The sequence below is a fragment of the Pelophylax lessonae genome, assembly GCF_965119305.1.
Source record: "Pelophylax lessonae genome assembly, chromosome: 2".
Classification (NCBI taxonomy): domain Eukaryota; kingdom Metazoa; phylum Chordata; class Amphibia; order Anura; family Ranidae; genus Pelophylax; species Pelophylax lessonae.
In genome coordinates this window covers 312,048,952-312,066,484 of record NC_138769.1, presented here as the reverse complement: position 1 = coordinate 312,066,484, position 17,533 = coordinate 312,048,952, and the positions used below count along the sequence as shown (strand labels likewise).

The window sequence follows — 17,533 nt, the reverse complement described above, 5'->3', positions numbered from 1 at the left end:
CCAGTTGTTAATAGTTTAGCTCCATGTTAGCTGGTTGTCTATGTTTAGCCTTGGGGGAGGTTTTTTCTTACTGTTCCCACCCCCCCCCCCATGTTTGATACTGCTTTGGCACGTCCCATATAGTCATTAAAATGAGGAGCTGTGTCTGTCAATGAACGAAAGAGAAAATGGGATTTTTGACTAACCGTAAAATCCATTTCTCTGTTGTTCATTGATGGACAGCTCCTCACCTTCATGACTATATGGGTTATACTGCCCCCTACAGGAGTAGGACACTAGGCAGACAAACTTGACTATGCCTATGGGACAGTCCCAGGGGGTATACTCCCACTCTGTTATAGGTATTTAGTTGTGTTACAAGCAGTGTCAGAAGAAAAAAAAAAAACTCCATAGAAGGGCGGGTCCGTTAATGAACATCAGAGAAATAGATTTTACGGTAAGTCAGAAATCCCATTTTCTCTTTTGTTCATTGGTGGGAACAGTAAGAAAAAAACCTTACCCAAGGCTAAACATAGCCAACCAGCTAACATGGAACTCAACTATTAATAACTAGAGCTCATCTGAAAAAAATATAAAGCACCCTCAGAGGACAAGTCCTCTAAACTGCAGCCTGCAAAACATTGCGGCCAAAGGAAGCATCCGCAGATGCCAACACGTCCACCTTATAAAACCTTGTGAATGTGTGCACAGACAACCAGGCAGCAGCCTTGCAAACCTGCATCACTGACACCTGATGAGAGAAGGCCAGGAAGGCACTAAGCATCCGAGTAGAGTGCGCCTTAACAGGGAAAGGAGGAACCTAGCCCTTAATGGAATAAGCCTGAACCACAGTCTGTCTGATCCATCTGGAAATGGTAACAGCAGAAGCAGCCAGCCCTTTGCAAGGTCCATCCGTGAGGACAAATAGGGAGTCTGACCTTTTAAAAGACTCCGTAGCTACCAGGTAAACCGTTATTTTCTAAACCACACAGCCAGGGAATGCAAAGCAATTTCCTTAGGATGCTTAGGCCTGGGACACAGGGAAGGCAACACGATGTCTTCATTCAAATGAAAATCAGACGACCTTCAGAACGATGGACATAGACAAAGAAGCACCAGGATACCACCAAGGTGAACGACAAGACAGCGCCGCCAGTGCCGACACCCTGCACGCAGAAGTGATAGCCCCCAAAGAGGCCACCTTCTGGGATAATGTAAGCAGGGGAACCTCCCAAATTTCTTCAAAGGGAGGCCTCTGGAGAACCAACACCACCAAATTGAGGTCCCACGGCAGGAACAGAGACTGCACTGGAGGAACCAAGTGTCCCACTCCCTGGATAAAATTACACAACAAGAAATGTGTGGCCAATGCATGTTGGACGAAAAATGCCAAGGCCAAAACCTGGCCCTTGATGGCACTCAAAGGCCAGGCGATGCTCAACCCCTCGGAGGAAAACCCAAGATCAGAGTCACCGAAAAGGAGTGAGGATGAACCCTGGGGGATTCTCCAATGTACAACTTCCAAGTACGATGGTAAATCTTCCTAGAAGTAGGTTTTCTAGCTTTTACCAGCGTAGGAATCACAGATTTAGACAACCCTCTATCCTTCAGCACCTGACTTTCAACAGCCAAGCCGTCAAGAGGAAATCTCCAAGGAGCATCAGCGACCAGCCATACCAGATTGGCGTACCAAAACCAGCAAGGGCAGTCTGGAGCCACTAGGATGACTGGAATCCCTTCTGCCTCGATCCTGCGCAGGAGTCTCGGCAGAAGCTTGAGAGGAGGAAAGGCATAAATCAGATGATACCGACTCCAAGGAGCCACTAATGCGTCTCTGGCGTCGGCTAGAGCAGCGTTTCTCAACTCCGGTCCTGAGGGCACACCAACAGGCCAGGTTTGCAAGAAAACTGAAATACATCACAGGTGATATCATTTGCTGCTCAGTGATTGCAGTATTCTAGTCTGCATCTCCCCAAGGCAATAATTAAAATCTGGACTGTTAGTGTGCCTTGAGGACCGGAGTTGAGAAATACTGGGCTAGAGGATCCTGAGACCGTGCCACAAAGCTCTGCACTTTCTTGTTGAGACAAGAGGCCAACAGATCCACCTCGGGAGTACCCCACCGGAACCGCCTCAAAAAGGTAGACCCCATCAGACCCAGCACCCGCATGCAAGTCTGAAGAGATGAACGTCTGCTGGAAAACTGAAGCTGAATTGCCTCCTGCAATTTCTGAACTTTTTCCTGAGGAAGTAACACTCTGGCTGAGGCTGAGTCCAGTGTCAGACCAAGATAGTCCAGAGCCTGGTGGACAGAACCAGAGCAGACTTCTAAAGATTCACAGAGTGACCTCCAAGTTGTGCAACAGAGCAGTCGAAGACTCTGCTCGCAAAAGCAAATGATCCAGATACCCCCGTACCGCTATCCCCTGCTGACGCAGCAATGCTAGCACTGGGGCCAATACTTTTGTGAATATCTGAAGAGCGGAGGTGAGACCAAAGGGTAAGGCCACAAAATGATAATGCTCCTAGCCCACGGCAAAGCGGAGGAAGCGCTGGTGGGCACATATTGGGATGTGAAGGTAGGCGTCCTTAAAGTCGATGGAGGCAAGGAAATCCCTCTGATGTAGGGACGCCACCACTACTGTGCGAATGGATTCCATTCGGAACTTCTGTACCCGCACCAACCAGTTTAGCGCATTGAGGTCCAGAATGGGATGCACCTTGCCTTCCTTCCTGAGAACTGTAAATAGGTTTAAGTAAAAATCTTGAATACATTTCAATGTCGGGAACCAGATCACCCTTTGAAGTAACAAGTCTTGCACTGCTCCAAAGAGATCCCCTAGGCGATCCGGGGACAAGTGCAGGTTGGAAGGGAAGAACCTTCCCTGAGGGTACAATCGAAACTTAATCCTGTAGCCGGAGCGAATGACTTCGTGGATCCACTTATCCTGGATCAGGGAGGCCCCAAGATCCGGAAACCAGCAAAGACGTCCCCCCCCCCCCCAATCCAGATACAGGTAAGGGTGCCCCTTAATGCAGAGGAAGTCTTGTCCACAGGTCTGGCAGACCCCGCTCGGGGCTTGCCAGACCAAGACCTCTTAGAACCCCCAGCGGAGGCCCTGAAGGGCTTTGATTCCTTGTCTTGAGACCCTGAGGGACGAAAAGGCCGTTTGTGCGCCGAAAAGAAAGCCCCCCCTCCGGCTGTGATGGGACTCCTTACCCTTGGAAGCCTGAGGAAGAAGAGTACTGTTTCCCCCTGTGGGGCCTTTGATGATGTCATCCAAGGAAGCTCCAAACAGGTGATCCCCCACAAATGGAAGATTGGATAAGGCCTTCTTAGAAGCCTGTCCTGCAGACCAGCATTTTAGCCAGATGATACGGCGCAGGACCACCGCTGAGACAGACAGTCTAGGAATCAAGAGATCAGCATCCAAAGGAAGGAACGCTTTGTTGTACGGATAATCTGAGTTAAACCTTATTTTTTATGTAATAAAAAAAGTTTAAAAATATACTACACTATGGGAGTATGTTTTTTTATATGGCGGCTGGGTCATGGATATGAGGAGATAACTCAGGAATATAGGAAGATACAGTGGAGTGACCAACATCCCTGGAGGAGGTGCAGTGCAAACCACTAGTGGGGACTTGTGAGGCTCATACCCTACCTACCTTTGGTGTGTAGGGAGGAGAGAGGGGAGCACGGTTTTGGGCACAGTGAGAAATCACGAGTGTGGCTTGTTTGCACATGGGACACTGGTCACTATATATATATATATATTATATATATATAGTGACCAGTTACAGTATATATATGATATGAACTGTATCACTAAGGGCTATTCAACAGAAGGAGGAGCAATTAATTCATGATCTGCATCAGCACTTGACACTATTTTTGTATTCACTGGATCTGATGATTATGAAATTTATTCACTTTTGCATTTATTTCAATTATTGTCGTGGTATTTTAGTATAGAACACAGGTGTACTTTATATATATTTGAGTATAATAGCACAGACAGTGATTGTCTGCACTTTATATATTGCAGTATTTAGCACAGATATTGTTGCATTTTTCCATTAATTGTTTGTACTTTATATTGATTGGAGCATTTAACACAAATATTGCCAAATGTTTCTGTTAATACATCACCAACACTTTTGTAGAGCACCAGGTATTTATTATATTACACAGATATTCCTTGTGCAGTTATTTATACACATTTGAATTGTTAGTAGAGTGTCAGGCGATTATTGCCCACTACCATCTGTTATATAATTTAGAATATACAGAGTCCACTGGTTTTAGAGCAGTGCCGATTTATCTATACACAGTCACTTTTAAAGGAATTTCTCCTTTTTTGTTATCAGCAGCAGCCCATTTTTGTATTTATTATCAGGTATTATCAGAGAAGTTATATCCTAAGCGCAGGTGAACCCCCCCTTTTTCTATAAGTGCCAAACCAGCCACAGTTAACATATGGCGGGTCAAGGCCTTCCGACCTCCTATCAGCCAGATCTGTGAAGACCGGGACTCTTCAACCCGGGATTATGGTGTCGTTATTAGGGATGCACCGAATATTCGGCGGCCGAACATTATTCGGCCGAAAATAGAGAAAATAGCACTTTCGGCGTTTGGCCGAATAAGTCAAAAGGCCGAATAATTTTGAGCCTTACAATGTCAGCTTCCGCCCTGACCGCTCACCTTCCTCATTGCGGCTCGCTTCTCACACGCCGCCGGTGTCCTGTCCGGCCGCGAGTAGGGGGTGTGACGTCACGCGCGCGTCCCACCCCCTGCTCCTGACTGCGGCTCCTTCACACTAGGTCCACGCCCCGCCCCCCTGTTTGTGGCTTTTGGCTCTGGCTGCAGTTCAGGTATGTGATGTGGAGTTGAGCACATTTGGGGGAGAATACGGTAGCTGGCAGCTGCACAAGCATTAGTGTGCAGACTGCCATATGTTGTTGCCACTTGCCATGCTCATTACATTAGAGTGCCCTATAAAGTGCCCCTTAAAAAAAAAAAAAGAAAAAAAATGTGCCCAACAGAGTGCTCCCTTGACATAAAATGTGGCCATCAGCGTGCCCCTTATTTTATGCTAAGGGACATGCTGATGAGCATATTTTATGTTAAGGGGCACTCTGATGAGCATATTTTATGTTAAGGGGCACTCTGATGAGCATATTTTATGTTAAGGGGCACTCTGATGAGCATATTTTATGTTAAGGGGCACTCTGATGGGCATATTTTATTTTAAGGGGCACGCTAATGGGCATATTTTATGTTAAGAGCAACGCTGATTTAAATGTTTTGTTTTGCCCATCAGAGTGCCCCCTAACATAAAATGTGCCCATCAGCGTGCCCCCTAACATAAAATGTGCCCATCAGCGTGCCCCCTAAAAATTGGCAAAATAAATGGAAAAAATGCGAAACACCGCGTTCGGTATTCGGCCTTCGGCCAAGCATTTCATTATTATTCGGCTTCGGCCAAGAATTTCATTTCGGTGCATCCCTAGTCTTTATTCAACCTGGAAACCAGGGAGTCCACTACAGGAGGAACCAGCTATTTAAAGGAGGGAATCCTCACAGTAACGCATTGCAAATGCTTAGGAATTGCAAAGGTGCATTTCGGGCACCCCCACTGTTTTGTGGCACTATTGTCAAAGAAGGCCGGAAAGGGAACACCTTCACCGCTTTTGAGGACCTGTGGGTGCCAAAGGTGACTTGTGCCTCCAATGCTGCGTTAGTCGCACCTTCCATCTTTAAGGTTTCTGGCACTGATACAATGAGTGCATCCACTAGCACCTTTGCATGAACGGCTAGAGGAGCAGAGGAATTATCCTCACGTTGGCTGCATGGACGCAGACCCCAAGGGTAACTCGCATCCACGGCGGCCGAATCAGATTGTGGATCGGAGACGACAGAGGAAACAGGTGAAGGCGGTGGACACTTTTTGCTAGCCTGTGTGCCCAGGACCAAATCTACCTTGGATACCAAGCACTCCAGGTCCGCCGTCAGTTGTTAGGACCCGGAGGGCCCGACAGCCTCAGGGTCAGCCTTTCAGTGCTCAGTCCATACACCACACACTGCATCATCTTTACAGACCAATTTGATGCACAAGAAAGCCTGCAAACAGTTTGCTGAAGACAAGCAGACGGAGGACATGGATTACTGGAACCATGGCTTGTGGTCTGATGAGACCAAGATAAACTTATTTTGTTCAGATGGTGTCAAGTGTGTGTGGTGGCAACCAGGTGAGGAGTACAAAGACAAGTGTGTTTTGCCTACAGTTAAGCATTGTGGTGGGAGTGTCATGGTCTGGGGCTGCATGAGTGCTGCCTGCACTGGGGAGCTACAGTTCATTGAGGGAACCATGAATGCCAACATGTACTGTGATACAGGGCCGGATTAAGAGCATCATGGGCCTGGTGCTGAAGATTTTGGTGAGCCTTTTTATGGAAATAAAATAGAAAATAAAAAAGCAAACAATTTTTTGCTAAGGAAGTGAGAGTGGGTACCTGTCAAATCTAGGTACCAGCTTCCTCCAAAAAAAGGACATGCCAAATGTGGCATATCAAGGGGTCAGGAGGCCTTAAAGCAGAAGTTCCACTTTTGGGTGGAACTCCACTTTAAACGGAATCTTAGTCACTAGATACACTGCACACTCATGCCAAAGTCGTTGTAAACACAATACTCATTATTATTGTGCCATAAGGGAGAAGACTGGAGAGACAGGGAGGAGGAAGGGAGGGGGGTATGGGAGATGTAAACCCTAATAAAAGGACATTTTAAATCCTGTGTATCAAACAATGCAATATAGTGTGGCACCAAAAAGAAAATATTACTCCACCAAAAACTGAAGTTCAGTATATCTCTGATATTATGTGCAATACTATTCCTACTAATATTAAAAGTCCACCAGTCTCTGGGTTTAAAGTGTAACCAAAGAGAAAGCTTTTATTTTTATTTTTTTATTTTGGATAGAGTAAGGAGGGGTTAGCCTGGGTTCACACTACTGCGATGCGGGAGCCACCGCCATTGCTGTGTGGGTTCCGGCATCGCATCTCCCCGCAGGCAGTTCACACTCCGCTCTGCAAACAGCTGCCGGTGTCAAAATAAAAAAGGTAATGACACCCCCAGATTGGTTTGCAGATCGCAGTGCAAACTGTGAATTTGGACAGGAATTGAATCTCATGGGATCGGATTCCAGTGCAGGGAAAAAAAAGGTTTCTGCCGCATTTTCTTGGGAATGCAGTGGGAGTTTAGCCATACAAAATGTATGGCTGAATTTGCATTGCACAGACATCCCATGTGATCTGCATAGCAATGTGGTGCAAATCGCATGCGATGTCTGTGTTTGCAATAGTCTGAAACAAGGCTCATACCCCTGTCCGCTTTTTTCCAATCTGCGGCCCATTGAGGAGATTTCTCTTCACTTCCTGTCACATAGCCAAACAGGAAGTGAGAGAAAATCCCTCCAAAGTAAGGGAATCCCTGGTTGTCACCAGAACTAGTGTCACCATTGGATGATTTCCCCTCTATTCCTGCTCTGGGGACACCCAAAATTTAGGGTTTTCATTTACTTCCACATTTGATAACAGTAAACAGGATAAACAGGACAAATAGAGACAAACAGAGGGTAAATCTCCCCAACAGGGACATAGGCAGTGATGGAAACCTGACAGAGGATCTAATCCCTCTCCACTCTATCAACAAACTAGAAAAAAAATTGCATTTAGTTATACTTTAACAATGTCTTAAAATGTTCTGTGTAGAGCTTCGCTTAAGTGTAGAAATTCACTTTGCACTCCACCTTATTCCAATTCCTTTTTCTTTAGGTATTGCATGTATAGAAAATAAGATGAGAGCACATTGAATACCTAAAGAGCGACAGAAATAAGGTGGAGTTCAAAGTGAACCATACTATTACCTGCATGAATTGGCATTTGGTGGGTAAAACATGCAGTAAAGAGGTATGATATCCCCTCCTCACTGCCTGTCACTTTTCAGTTTAGTGACAGTGCCTGCTGCAAGTGTGTACAAGCCTTTGGGTTCACACTAGTGTGCTGCAGTTTGGCCACATTGTTTGCGTATCCGCAGCTTCCTGCGTTTTACCTGCAGTTTTAGCTGCAATCCTATTGATTTCTATTAGGTTGCACGTTTTTGCTGCATTTTCTGAAAGTATGTCAAAGATGCAGCATGCAGGAATTTTGTTGTGCTTTCAGAAAATACAGAAAAAAAAAACATGCAACCTAATAGGAATCAAAAAGACTGGCTTAAACGCAGGAAAACTGCGGATACACACGCAATGGGACAAACCATAGCAAACCAGTGTGAACCAACTTAAATGCACAAAGGACTAAGCACTACCATAGGCTGATGACAATTCTAAACACTTTGGCTGCAGTTTTAACAGCTAAAGCTGGAGGAAAAAGTTAAAAAAGAGAGGGAAGGAGAGAAGAAAGCAGGCAGGAGGAAGAGTCCAGTCACTGAGCTCACAAATAGATGGTCCCTGGAAGCGTGTCACTCACACAAATCTTATTCATGTTGTATGGCTGCTCTGTGTATAAATTCCCGCCCACACAGGCTCCTTCACTTCACTGTAAAACTGGTGTGGGCGGGCACAGAGGGAGAGGGGCGGGAGAAGGCAGAGCCAATCCAGCTTCTCTCCTCTTCCATTTGTGCAGGGGGAACTGTGCTCTGTGACACTGTAATAATCACACTGAGCCAACACAGGTGCAGCCAGCCGCCCCTACATTTACAAACAGCTTCTCCTGTCCCATAGACGTTTATGGACAGGAAAAATCTGACTCATACTGCTGGCTGGATGGGCCTATCTTAAGGGAGGGGGCCTGGTGCTGCGGCTCCAATAGCCGCTATGTTAATCCGGCCCTACTGTGATATATTGAAGCAGAGCATGATCCCCTGCCTTCTGAGACTGGGCCACAGGGCAATATTCCAACATAACAATGACCCCAAACACACTGCCTTGCTAAAGAAGCTGAGGGTAAAGGTGATTGACTTGCAAAGCATTTCTCCAGACCTAAACCCTATTGAGCATCTGTGGGGCATCCTCAAACGGAAGGTGGAGGAGCGAAAGGTCTCTAACATCCACCAGCTCCATGATGTCATTGTGGAGGAGTGGAAGAGGACTCCAGTGGCAACCTGTGAAGCTCTGGTGAACTCCATGCCCAAAAGGGTTAAGGCAGTGCTGGAAAATAATGGTGGCTATACAAAATGTTGATACTATATGCCCAATTTGGACATTTCCACTTAGGGGTGAACTCACTTTTGTTGCCAGCAGTTTAGACATTAATGGCTGTGTGTTGAGTTATTTTGAGGGGACAGCAAATTTACACTGTTATACAAGCTGTACACTCACTACTTTACATTGTAGCAAAGTGTCATTTCTTCAGTGTTGCCACATGAAAAGATAATACAATAGTTACAAAAATGTGAGAGGTGTACTCACTTTTGTGAGATACTATACATTTTATTTGGGTACAGTGTCGCACAGTTAAAGTAACGCAGTTCCGTATCGCAAAAAAATGGCCTGGTCCTGAAGAGGGGTAAATCCTCAAGTAGTAAAAAAAAAAAAAAAAAAAAAAAGTTTTAAGTGCCCCCGTCCCCCTGTGCTTGTGCACAGTGGTGAACATATACATAGGTCACGCCTACATATGTAAATTATGTTCCCACCACACATGTGAGGTATCACCGCGAACTTCAGAGCGAGAATAATAATTCTAGTACTAGACCTCCTCTGTAACTCTAACCTGGTAACCTGTAGAAGTGTCTTTATCATACATTAAGGGACACAGACCGGGCCATGTAAACAAGGCAGATCGCCAATCTGACAGGGGGGAATGGATGGAGTTTGTGTCCGTGCAAAGTAGGGATTAAACTGCATCTCTTCCCCTAGTAAAAGCACTTCACACAGTTTACAAACACTGGTTAGGCACACAGTTAACCCTTTGATCGCCCCTCATTGTAACCCTTTCCCAGCTAGTGCATATTTTTAGCACTGATCACTGTGTTAGTGTCACTGGTTCACAAAAAGTGTCAGAGTGTCTGTTGCAAAATAACAGTCCCAATAGAAGTGGCTGAGGGAGCTTCTTTAAGTGATCCAGCAGGGAATGCGCCATTCCGATCACTATTAAAAAGACTGGTGCCTGAGGGGAAGAAAAAAAAAAAAATGGGGTTATGGCATCTAGCTGCCGCCATAACCCTGGTACTAAATGTGCGTATTTTCCCAGAGAGGTGATTGGCAAGTGTTATTCTGCCTGGCTGTTCAGTTTGGTAGAAGCTTGTGAATTAAAAAATTGTTGCAGCTTCGGGGATCCAATGTGATACCTAGTGCATGGGTAGCAGCCAATTCTAAACTGAGGGTGTCACTGACAATTCCATGCTGTGATACATTTCAATTAACCTAAAATACATTGAGCAGTGTTCTTGTAATTGCTGAAATAAGCTGCATGTCCATAACAGCCTCTGCTCATTACAGAGCACTACTACTATACTACTACTGTGCATTAGTATCTGCTATAGCCATAGTTGGAGATACAAATTTCTGCCTGTTTAACACTTTAGAAAAAGTAACAATATTTAGCCCCGGTTCACACTTGTGCGTGTGCGGGGTTCGCATGTAATGTCGGAGCGCACTGCTCCGACATTACATGCAATCAGCTGTGCGGTGCGAGTTTAGCCATACAGTTTGTATGGCTAAATTCGCACCGCAGCCGCACCAAACACGCACAGGACCCTTTTTGGCAGCCGCATCAGGATCGGATCGCACAGCGGTTCACACTTGTGCGATCCGATCCTGTGCGAACTGCACGATCGCACTGCGATATGCGATCAAACTGGGGGTGTCGTTAACATTACATTGACACCCCCAGCGTATCGCATATGGCAGTGTGAACTGCCGGGGGTGCGTGTGTGATGCGGGAACAGGCTGCGAATCCGCAGCCTTCCCGCATCGCATAAGTGTGAACCGGCACTTAACCAGCAAATTAAACTTACATTATTCTTTATTATTTACTGAAAGTAAAAACTGAGTAATAAATGGTTTTAAAAACCTTGAGGGTTGGCTCCTAGGAAGACATCTTCAAAATTCATTTTCGGCATGTATGCCAGAGACTGGATATAGTTTCGTGCCTGACATTGGCAGAAAAAAGTAGAGAAGATCATCAGTTAAAAAAAGACTGCATCCAAAATAAGTAAGCAGAAACTTCATGGAAAATGCAAGTTGCTCATAAAACATGTAATCAATGCAATAGGAGCCTATAGCTGCTTTTGCCTCTAAATCAGTAATCTGCAGCAGCTTGCATTGTAAGTTGACTTTCTCCGACAGTTTTTCTACACGTTAAAAATGCCCATTTTAGGCCTGAAGATTACCTAAAGCCAGCAAATCGTGGCAGTCAAAAGGTTTGTCACACAATAATTGTGCTATCAAACAATTGTTTAATCAAATCTATATTTTTAGCTGATCAATTTAGAGTTAAACAGTGAATAATGGTCCTAGAAATATTGCTCTCTCAGACATGGTGATATCGAATGTGTGAGACCCAATCATTTTCATACGCCAGTGTATCCAGAGGGCATTTTTATTTCCGGGGCAGGGGGGGGGGAGCTTTTAAGAGCTTCAGGAAAAAAAAAACCTGAAAGAAAAAGGCATAATGAGCTAGTATGCATCATTATGAAATACCTTGGAACGAAGCCCCCGCGACGCCGCTCGCTCACTGGTTACAATATGTTCAGCAGACTTCCTTCAAGGTTTGCATTCTCCGGTCATCTGATTGGCCAGAGCTGCGATAAAGTCACTTTCGCTCATGCGCGCGGGAGCCGCCGTTTACAGAACAGGGCTTTGAAAAACACATAAGGCCGTTCCTTCAGAGCGCATGTGCCAGTGAGGTCACTGGCTGCATGCAAAGTAAATATCTCCTAAACCGTACATGTTTAGGAGATATTTACAGTACTTACCCATTAGGTACAAATTACAGAGGAAGCTTTACTTTCTTTCAGAGCTTTATGGAGGTTCTTTTTTATTTTATTTTTTTTCTTCATTGCTATCACAAGATGGCTAATACGGAGGACATTAGAATCTAATACCACTAAAGCCAACTGAGTACAGACTGTGCTCAATTGCCACAATTCACAGCAAATAGAAAACAACAAGCTGTTTTACTAAAAAGGTGGCAGCAAAAACAATTTTCATACCATGACCGAGTACTTAAATTGGTGTAAAAGCCACCCAGTCAAGTAGGGAGTGCTGAAATTTTAATGGCAACTAGTGGTGTATATAATTTTGACACCATTAGATGCTGGACAAAAATCCTGTGGCATGCAGGGTTAGAACTTAACTGCATTTTAAGACTAAAAACAGCAAATTTATTGCAAATCTCACATAATTAATTAGGTTTCTGAATTTAGCAAAAATTACCATGGATTAAACCAAAGTAAATGCAGATTCGACTAGTCTGCTCACTAGAAGATGAAAAAAGCCAATTTGTTCTTGGTTGCATTGGATCACACATGTGCTTGTATAACCTCTCGACTTCTCAATTCCACTCCACTTCAGAACTTGCAGCCAGAGTATTTGAGGCTCACCAATCGTATAGCGTTATCCTACCTTCCCCTTGAAATAACCTATTTTAACTCACAGCCCAGACTTTATATGCAGCTTGTTTTTAGCTATACATTATGTAGCAAATATAGGCACCTCACCTCATGGCTGGGCATCCTGTTAATGAGATACAAGGGAGGTGTTCCAGTCAGACGCATGATTTGCTGCAGCTGATTAATATCTTAGGGGCCTCGTCAAGGGCTTTATAAGCAGAACATACTGCGCTGTCAGCAACTGGAATATCACCTTAAGGCAATATCACACAATGCTCTATATAACAGAGCTTCAGCACAGCATTCTTCATGTTCTTGAAAAACAAAAACGCTGTGCTATGAAAACAAATGTAATTATCCAATTTAGATCTTAAACACATAGCTTTCAGAACTATGGGTAACCAAAATTAAGACATTTAAAAACAAACAAAAAAAAAAAAACACTTACTTTGTAATGTGTAAATCCGCATGCAAATACAAATACTTCCAAATAGTTTAATAATTCTGTTCACAAATTCAATAACCATGCATTTTTTTTTTTCCAAAATAGTCATGCTTAAGTATCACCATCCACACACTCTTTATACTAATCACACAATAAAAGGCACAGACATGCAGATCAGGAACACAGCAAAATGCTTAAAGGGTGTGATCATGAAACCAAGTTAAAGTTATTGTGAAGTTCCAACCCATTTCTCCCCATTGCTATTTTGCGATTTACGGGTTTTGTTTTATTTTGCTTTTTTAAAGCCCAGACGCAAAACGTTTTAAAAAGATTGCCAGAGCAGTTTTTTTCTTCTCAGCTTTAAAAGGTATTACTTTATTAAACAATGAAGGCCACGACCAAGAGCCTGCCTTCATGCCAAGCAGGAAACACATGCAAGAGAACAGGACAACCATGCCCTCCTTTTCTTCATTTCCTTCCCATCTATTTCAATATAGCAACTACTGTATGAAGACAGCTTTTCCTCAAATTCAGCAATGCTTTTTAGGTTGGGTGCAAAGTGGCGTTTGCCATTCCAAAATATTTTGAAACCCCAAATCTGTAATAACCAATACAAAAGGACGTAAAAACCATCAATGTACTGATGGGAAAAATACACATTTTGGGATCTAATTTTAGTGATACACTTGTGCTCTATTCTCTAGGCAGAATGTGCAATTGTATCTTTCATATAGATCTCTCTCTCCACCCCCCCCCCCACCTCTCTTTTTTATAACCCAGTCCAAATACTAAGAAAAAAAAAAGGCAGAAATTACGGTTACAGATGTAACTAAATAACTAGAAAAAAAAAAAATCGTTTTACAAATACAGTTTTATGATTATTACCCTTTAAGCTTTAGTGTGAAAATGGCAAGGATGAAGGGGGAAAAGGGATGGTGGGCATGCAAATATGTATTCATTTTAGTAATTTCATTAGGAGGGGTGCTCATTATTTAAACACACTTTAGAAAAAAGGATTAGGATGTTTGTTTTAGTGTTAGGCCAAGGATAATACATTGACACTTATGTGCCACCTTGATTTCTGCACAAGGTTCTAATTTATAAAAAAGTGATAGAAATCATACAGAGGAATTATTATGTAATCGTGCAAGAGCTATTCATATCAATGATCAGGAACTTTAATAATATCAGTGTTCACCATGGAAGCTCAGGGTGCAGAGAATGCTTAGAAATAGCTGGGACACATTTTAATCTCTGTGACACAAACATAAGACTCACAGCCTCCGAGGAGATTTTCTGCAGTAGCTCGGGCTCAGGGGTTCCAACCAGCCTCAAAATGAGCTTCAACTGATCAATATCTACAGGTGGGCTATGAAGGAAAAATGTGTGACAAGTGACGCAATTGCCACAAACCAGACAACGGTAGGGATGAGCTTTCCCCTTCATACAGGACTACTTTAGAAAGACAAAAAGGGTTTGGAAAGGGTTACACAGACACATTACTGAAGATGGGAAATGAAATTGGGATGGTTTTTACACCAAAGCAGGAATAGCAACAACACATAATACAAGGAATACTCAACGCTCATGCACCAACCACGGAGAAAGAGTCAAGCACACACAAATAAAAAAAAAAGGAATCATCTGAGAAGTGGTAAATCAATACAAGCATTACAAATACACAGAAAATACTTATTAATGTATACTAACAACATGAATAAGGCAAATTTTCCCTTGCCTATTAAGAACTTGCGATGCAGTACACTATTTGCTTTTGCAGGGTAGGAGAATGCAAGCAATTATGCATTTCATCAAAATTGTTCCTAAAATCTGACAGGCAGCTGAAACTGATAAGCTACCGCACTGATCAACTTCTTACAGACAATGGTCATGACTATTTCTTCATAATGTCCTTTTGGACCTGAAGACTGACAGCAGTTATAAACAGAAATTAAGCCTCAGTCTGCAGCATCTTATCTATCAAACACCAAATTTTCAGTACCTGGTGATCTGTATTAAAGTTCAGATACTAAAATCTAAAAACATAGCTGACAAATTTTCTAAGTGCTGTACAAGCCAAAATTGTCATTGCAAAAGTATTACCTTACAAAAGGATTTTTTTAAAAGAGGATTTTATACTTTGTTCAGTATTTGCCAGTTAAAGGGTTACTAAATCCACAACAGTAAAATCAATCTGTATATGCAGTAAAGCATGCTGGTTATACTCGCTGTAGAACCTGAGGGGTTCATCCTCTGTGTAAAAAGGCTGTTTGATTCTGTCTTCTCTAAACCTTCCCTTCTTTTACTTTCCCCAATCCATCTGCTGATAATACAGAACCTTGAAAGCACTCAGTACACGCTTAGTTCGGCGTGTATAGCTTTTTTGGGAGGGTACGTGTGATTAGCACAGGGCCAATCAGCACTGTCCAGAGGATCAAGGGTCATGCAATAAGACAGTCAGAGGAGAATGAACACTCTTCCTGCAAGCTTCAACCAGTGTTTGGCCGGAAACTGACAGAAGTCATAAGTCTGCTATAGGTTTCTGATGAGAAAAGGTATTTAGCAGTTTAGAATTACTAAAATAATTGCATTTCTGTGTACTGCGGGGGACCAGACATAGTGAATCCAGAGCCCTGAGGTTTGGTAACATAAAAAGTATATAAAAAAAAATAAAAATTATGTATGTTATCTGTGAAAATCCACTTTTTAAAACTCAAGATGTTTGCACAAGATGAAACTATATCTATTCTAGGGTTGTGATGACAATTATTAAAAAAAAAAAAAAAGTTTTAAATGACCCACGATTGCCATGTAATGTCAAAAGTGCAGTTAATGTAGTTTCCTTGAATAGAGAAACCCAATCAGGTGAGTGCCTTTATTTTATAGACTGCTGTATAATAAAGTGCAAAATATTTCTGAAATGAAGACATTTGTCCTAAATCAAACTTTTTTTTTTACATGAATGAAAGGATACGGTCTGTGCCTGGAAACAGGGTTCGACCCGTTAAGAGTTCGGCCATTATACATCCAACGGACCAGATATCCACTGGAAGACATTAGGAAAACGTAAAAATTAAACAAAATCATTACACCTTTATAGACAACGATCGTAATCCTAAATCTGCAATGTATTTCTGTCCACTACCATTGACTAAACTGTTCTGTGCCAGACAAAAAATTAGCACCAGAAAGGAAAAGCGAAAAGGGCAACTCATACACTGACTGAACTGCAGGAAAGGAAGCAGAAAACCCTCTAACCAAAATTGAGCATAGATAAGGAAAATAAATAAGTGCTGCATATCTTGCAAATTATCCATCTCAAAGGTTTTAAATTAAAATAGAACTGGCAAAGCAGCAGGCATTGAACATTTCAAACTATTTTAACTTATTTTTGCATCATTTTAGCAGAAACAGACGTTTCCCCCGATCATCATTTTTGCTGCTTGCATGTGAAAGTGAAAATCTTATACAATAAAATAAAAATATTCTTTACCTGTCATGTTATAATGCATCCAGTTTAACATGATTTCTGGAGCCCGGTACCACCTTGTTGCCACATACCCAGTCATCTCTTCATCCGTGTGGCGCGCCAAGCCAAAATCTAGAATCTAATGAACACAATAACCTTTTATTATATATCAGCGAATGAGAGAGACTCAAATCTTCATTTCACTGTCTTATGTAGAAAACAAATTACGACAGACGCACATAAGACATAACCTTTGAAGAGGACTACTAACACTTACACCCCCCTTCCAGTTTCTACCGTTAACCACTTCTGGACCGGAAGGATTTGCCCCCTTAATGACCAGGCCATTTTTTGCGATATGGCACTGCGTTACTTTAACAGACAATTGCACAGTCGTGCGACGCTGTACCCGAGTAAAAATAGATTTTTTGCGCTATAAACAAAAAAATTAAATTGCAACAATTCTGAAAAAAAAAAAAAAAAAACAATTTTCACATTTTGCTATATGACATTCCCCCCCCAAAATTTTTTTTAGGCCAATTTGTTTTCTGCTACATATTTTTTTTTTTTTTTTTTTAAATTACCAAAATCACAATAAGCGTATTTTGATTGGTTTGCGCAAAAGTTATGGCTCATTTTTATTGTTTCTTTTTTTACTAGTAATGGTGGCGACCTGCGATTTTTAGCGGGACTTCGACATTGCAGATTGGACCTCCGACATGTTTGACACTTGGGGGGACCAGTGACATTACTACAGTAATCAGTGCTAAAAATATGCACTGTTACTGTAATGACACTAGCAGGAAAGAGGTTAATACTTTGGGTGATCAAGGGGTTAAATGTGAGCCTAGAGGACTAATTCTAAGTGTGGGAGGGGGGCGGGGCTTTGGAAATTATCACAGAGACCTGCGATTCTACATAGAAGGGTCGCAGGCACTCTGCGATCATTCCATAGAGAACGGTCAGCTGTGTTTACAACAGCTGACCGTTCTCTCTCAGCGGGGAACGATCGCGGGTGTTAGGCAGC

At 42.8% G+C, this 17,533-nt stretch overlaps 1 protein-coding gene across 2 annotated transcripts in view; it reads right to left on the bottom strand.

The window, feature by feature from the left end:
- The window catches only part of LOC309546965 (mitogen-activated protein kinase 14), a 158,335-nt gene that overhangs the window by 38,721 nt on the left and 102,081 nt on the right, over nucleotides 1–17,533 (bottom strand). The window contains exons 7-10 of one of the 2 annotated variants that reach the window (XM_082246728.1): nucleotides 16,531–16,645; nucleotides 16,012–16,083; nucleotides 14,316–14,395; nucleotides 11,053–11,131 (exon numbers count right to left, since the gene is read on the bottom strand). In XM_082246728.1, coding sequence (XP_082102854.1) covers nucleotides 11,053–11,131; nucleotides 14,316–14,395; nucleotides 16,012–16,083; nucleotides 16,531–16,645 — 346 coding nt within the window. Of the gene's footprint in view, nucleotides 1–11,052; nucleotides 11,132–12,700; nucleotides 12,781–14,315; nucleotides 14,396–16,011; nucleotides 16,084–16,530; nucleotides 16,646–17,533 lie in introns of both variants that reach the window. The other variant, XM_082246729.1, reaches the window with a different exon arrangement.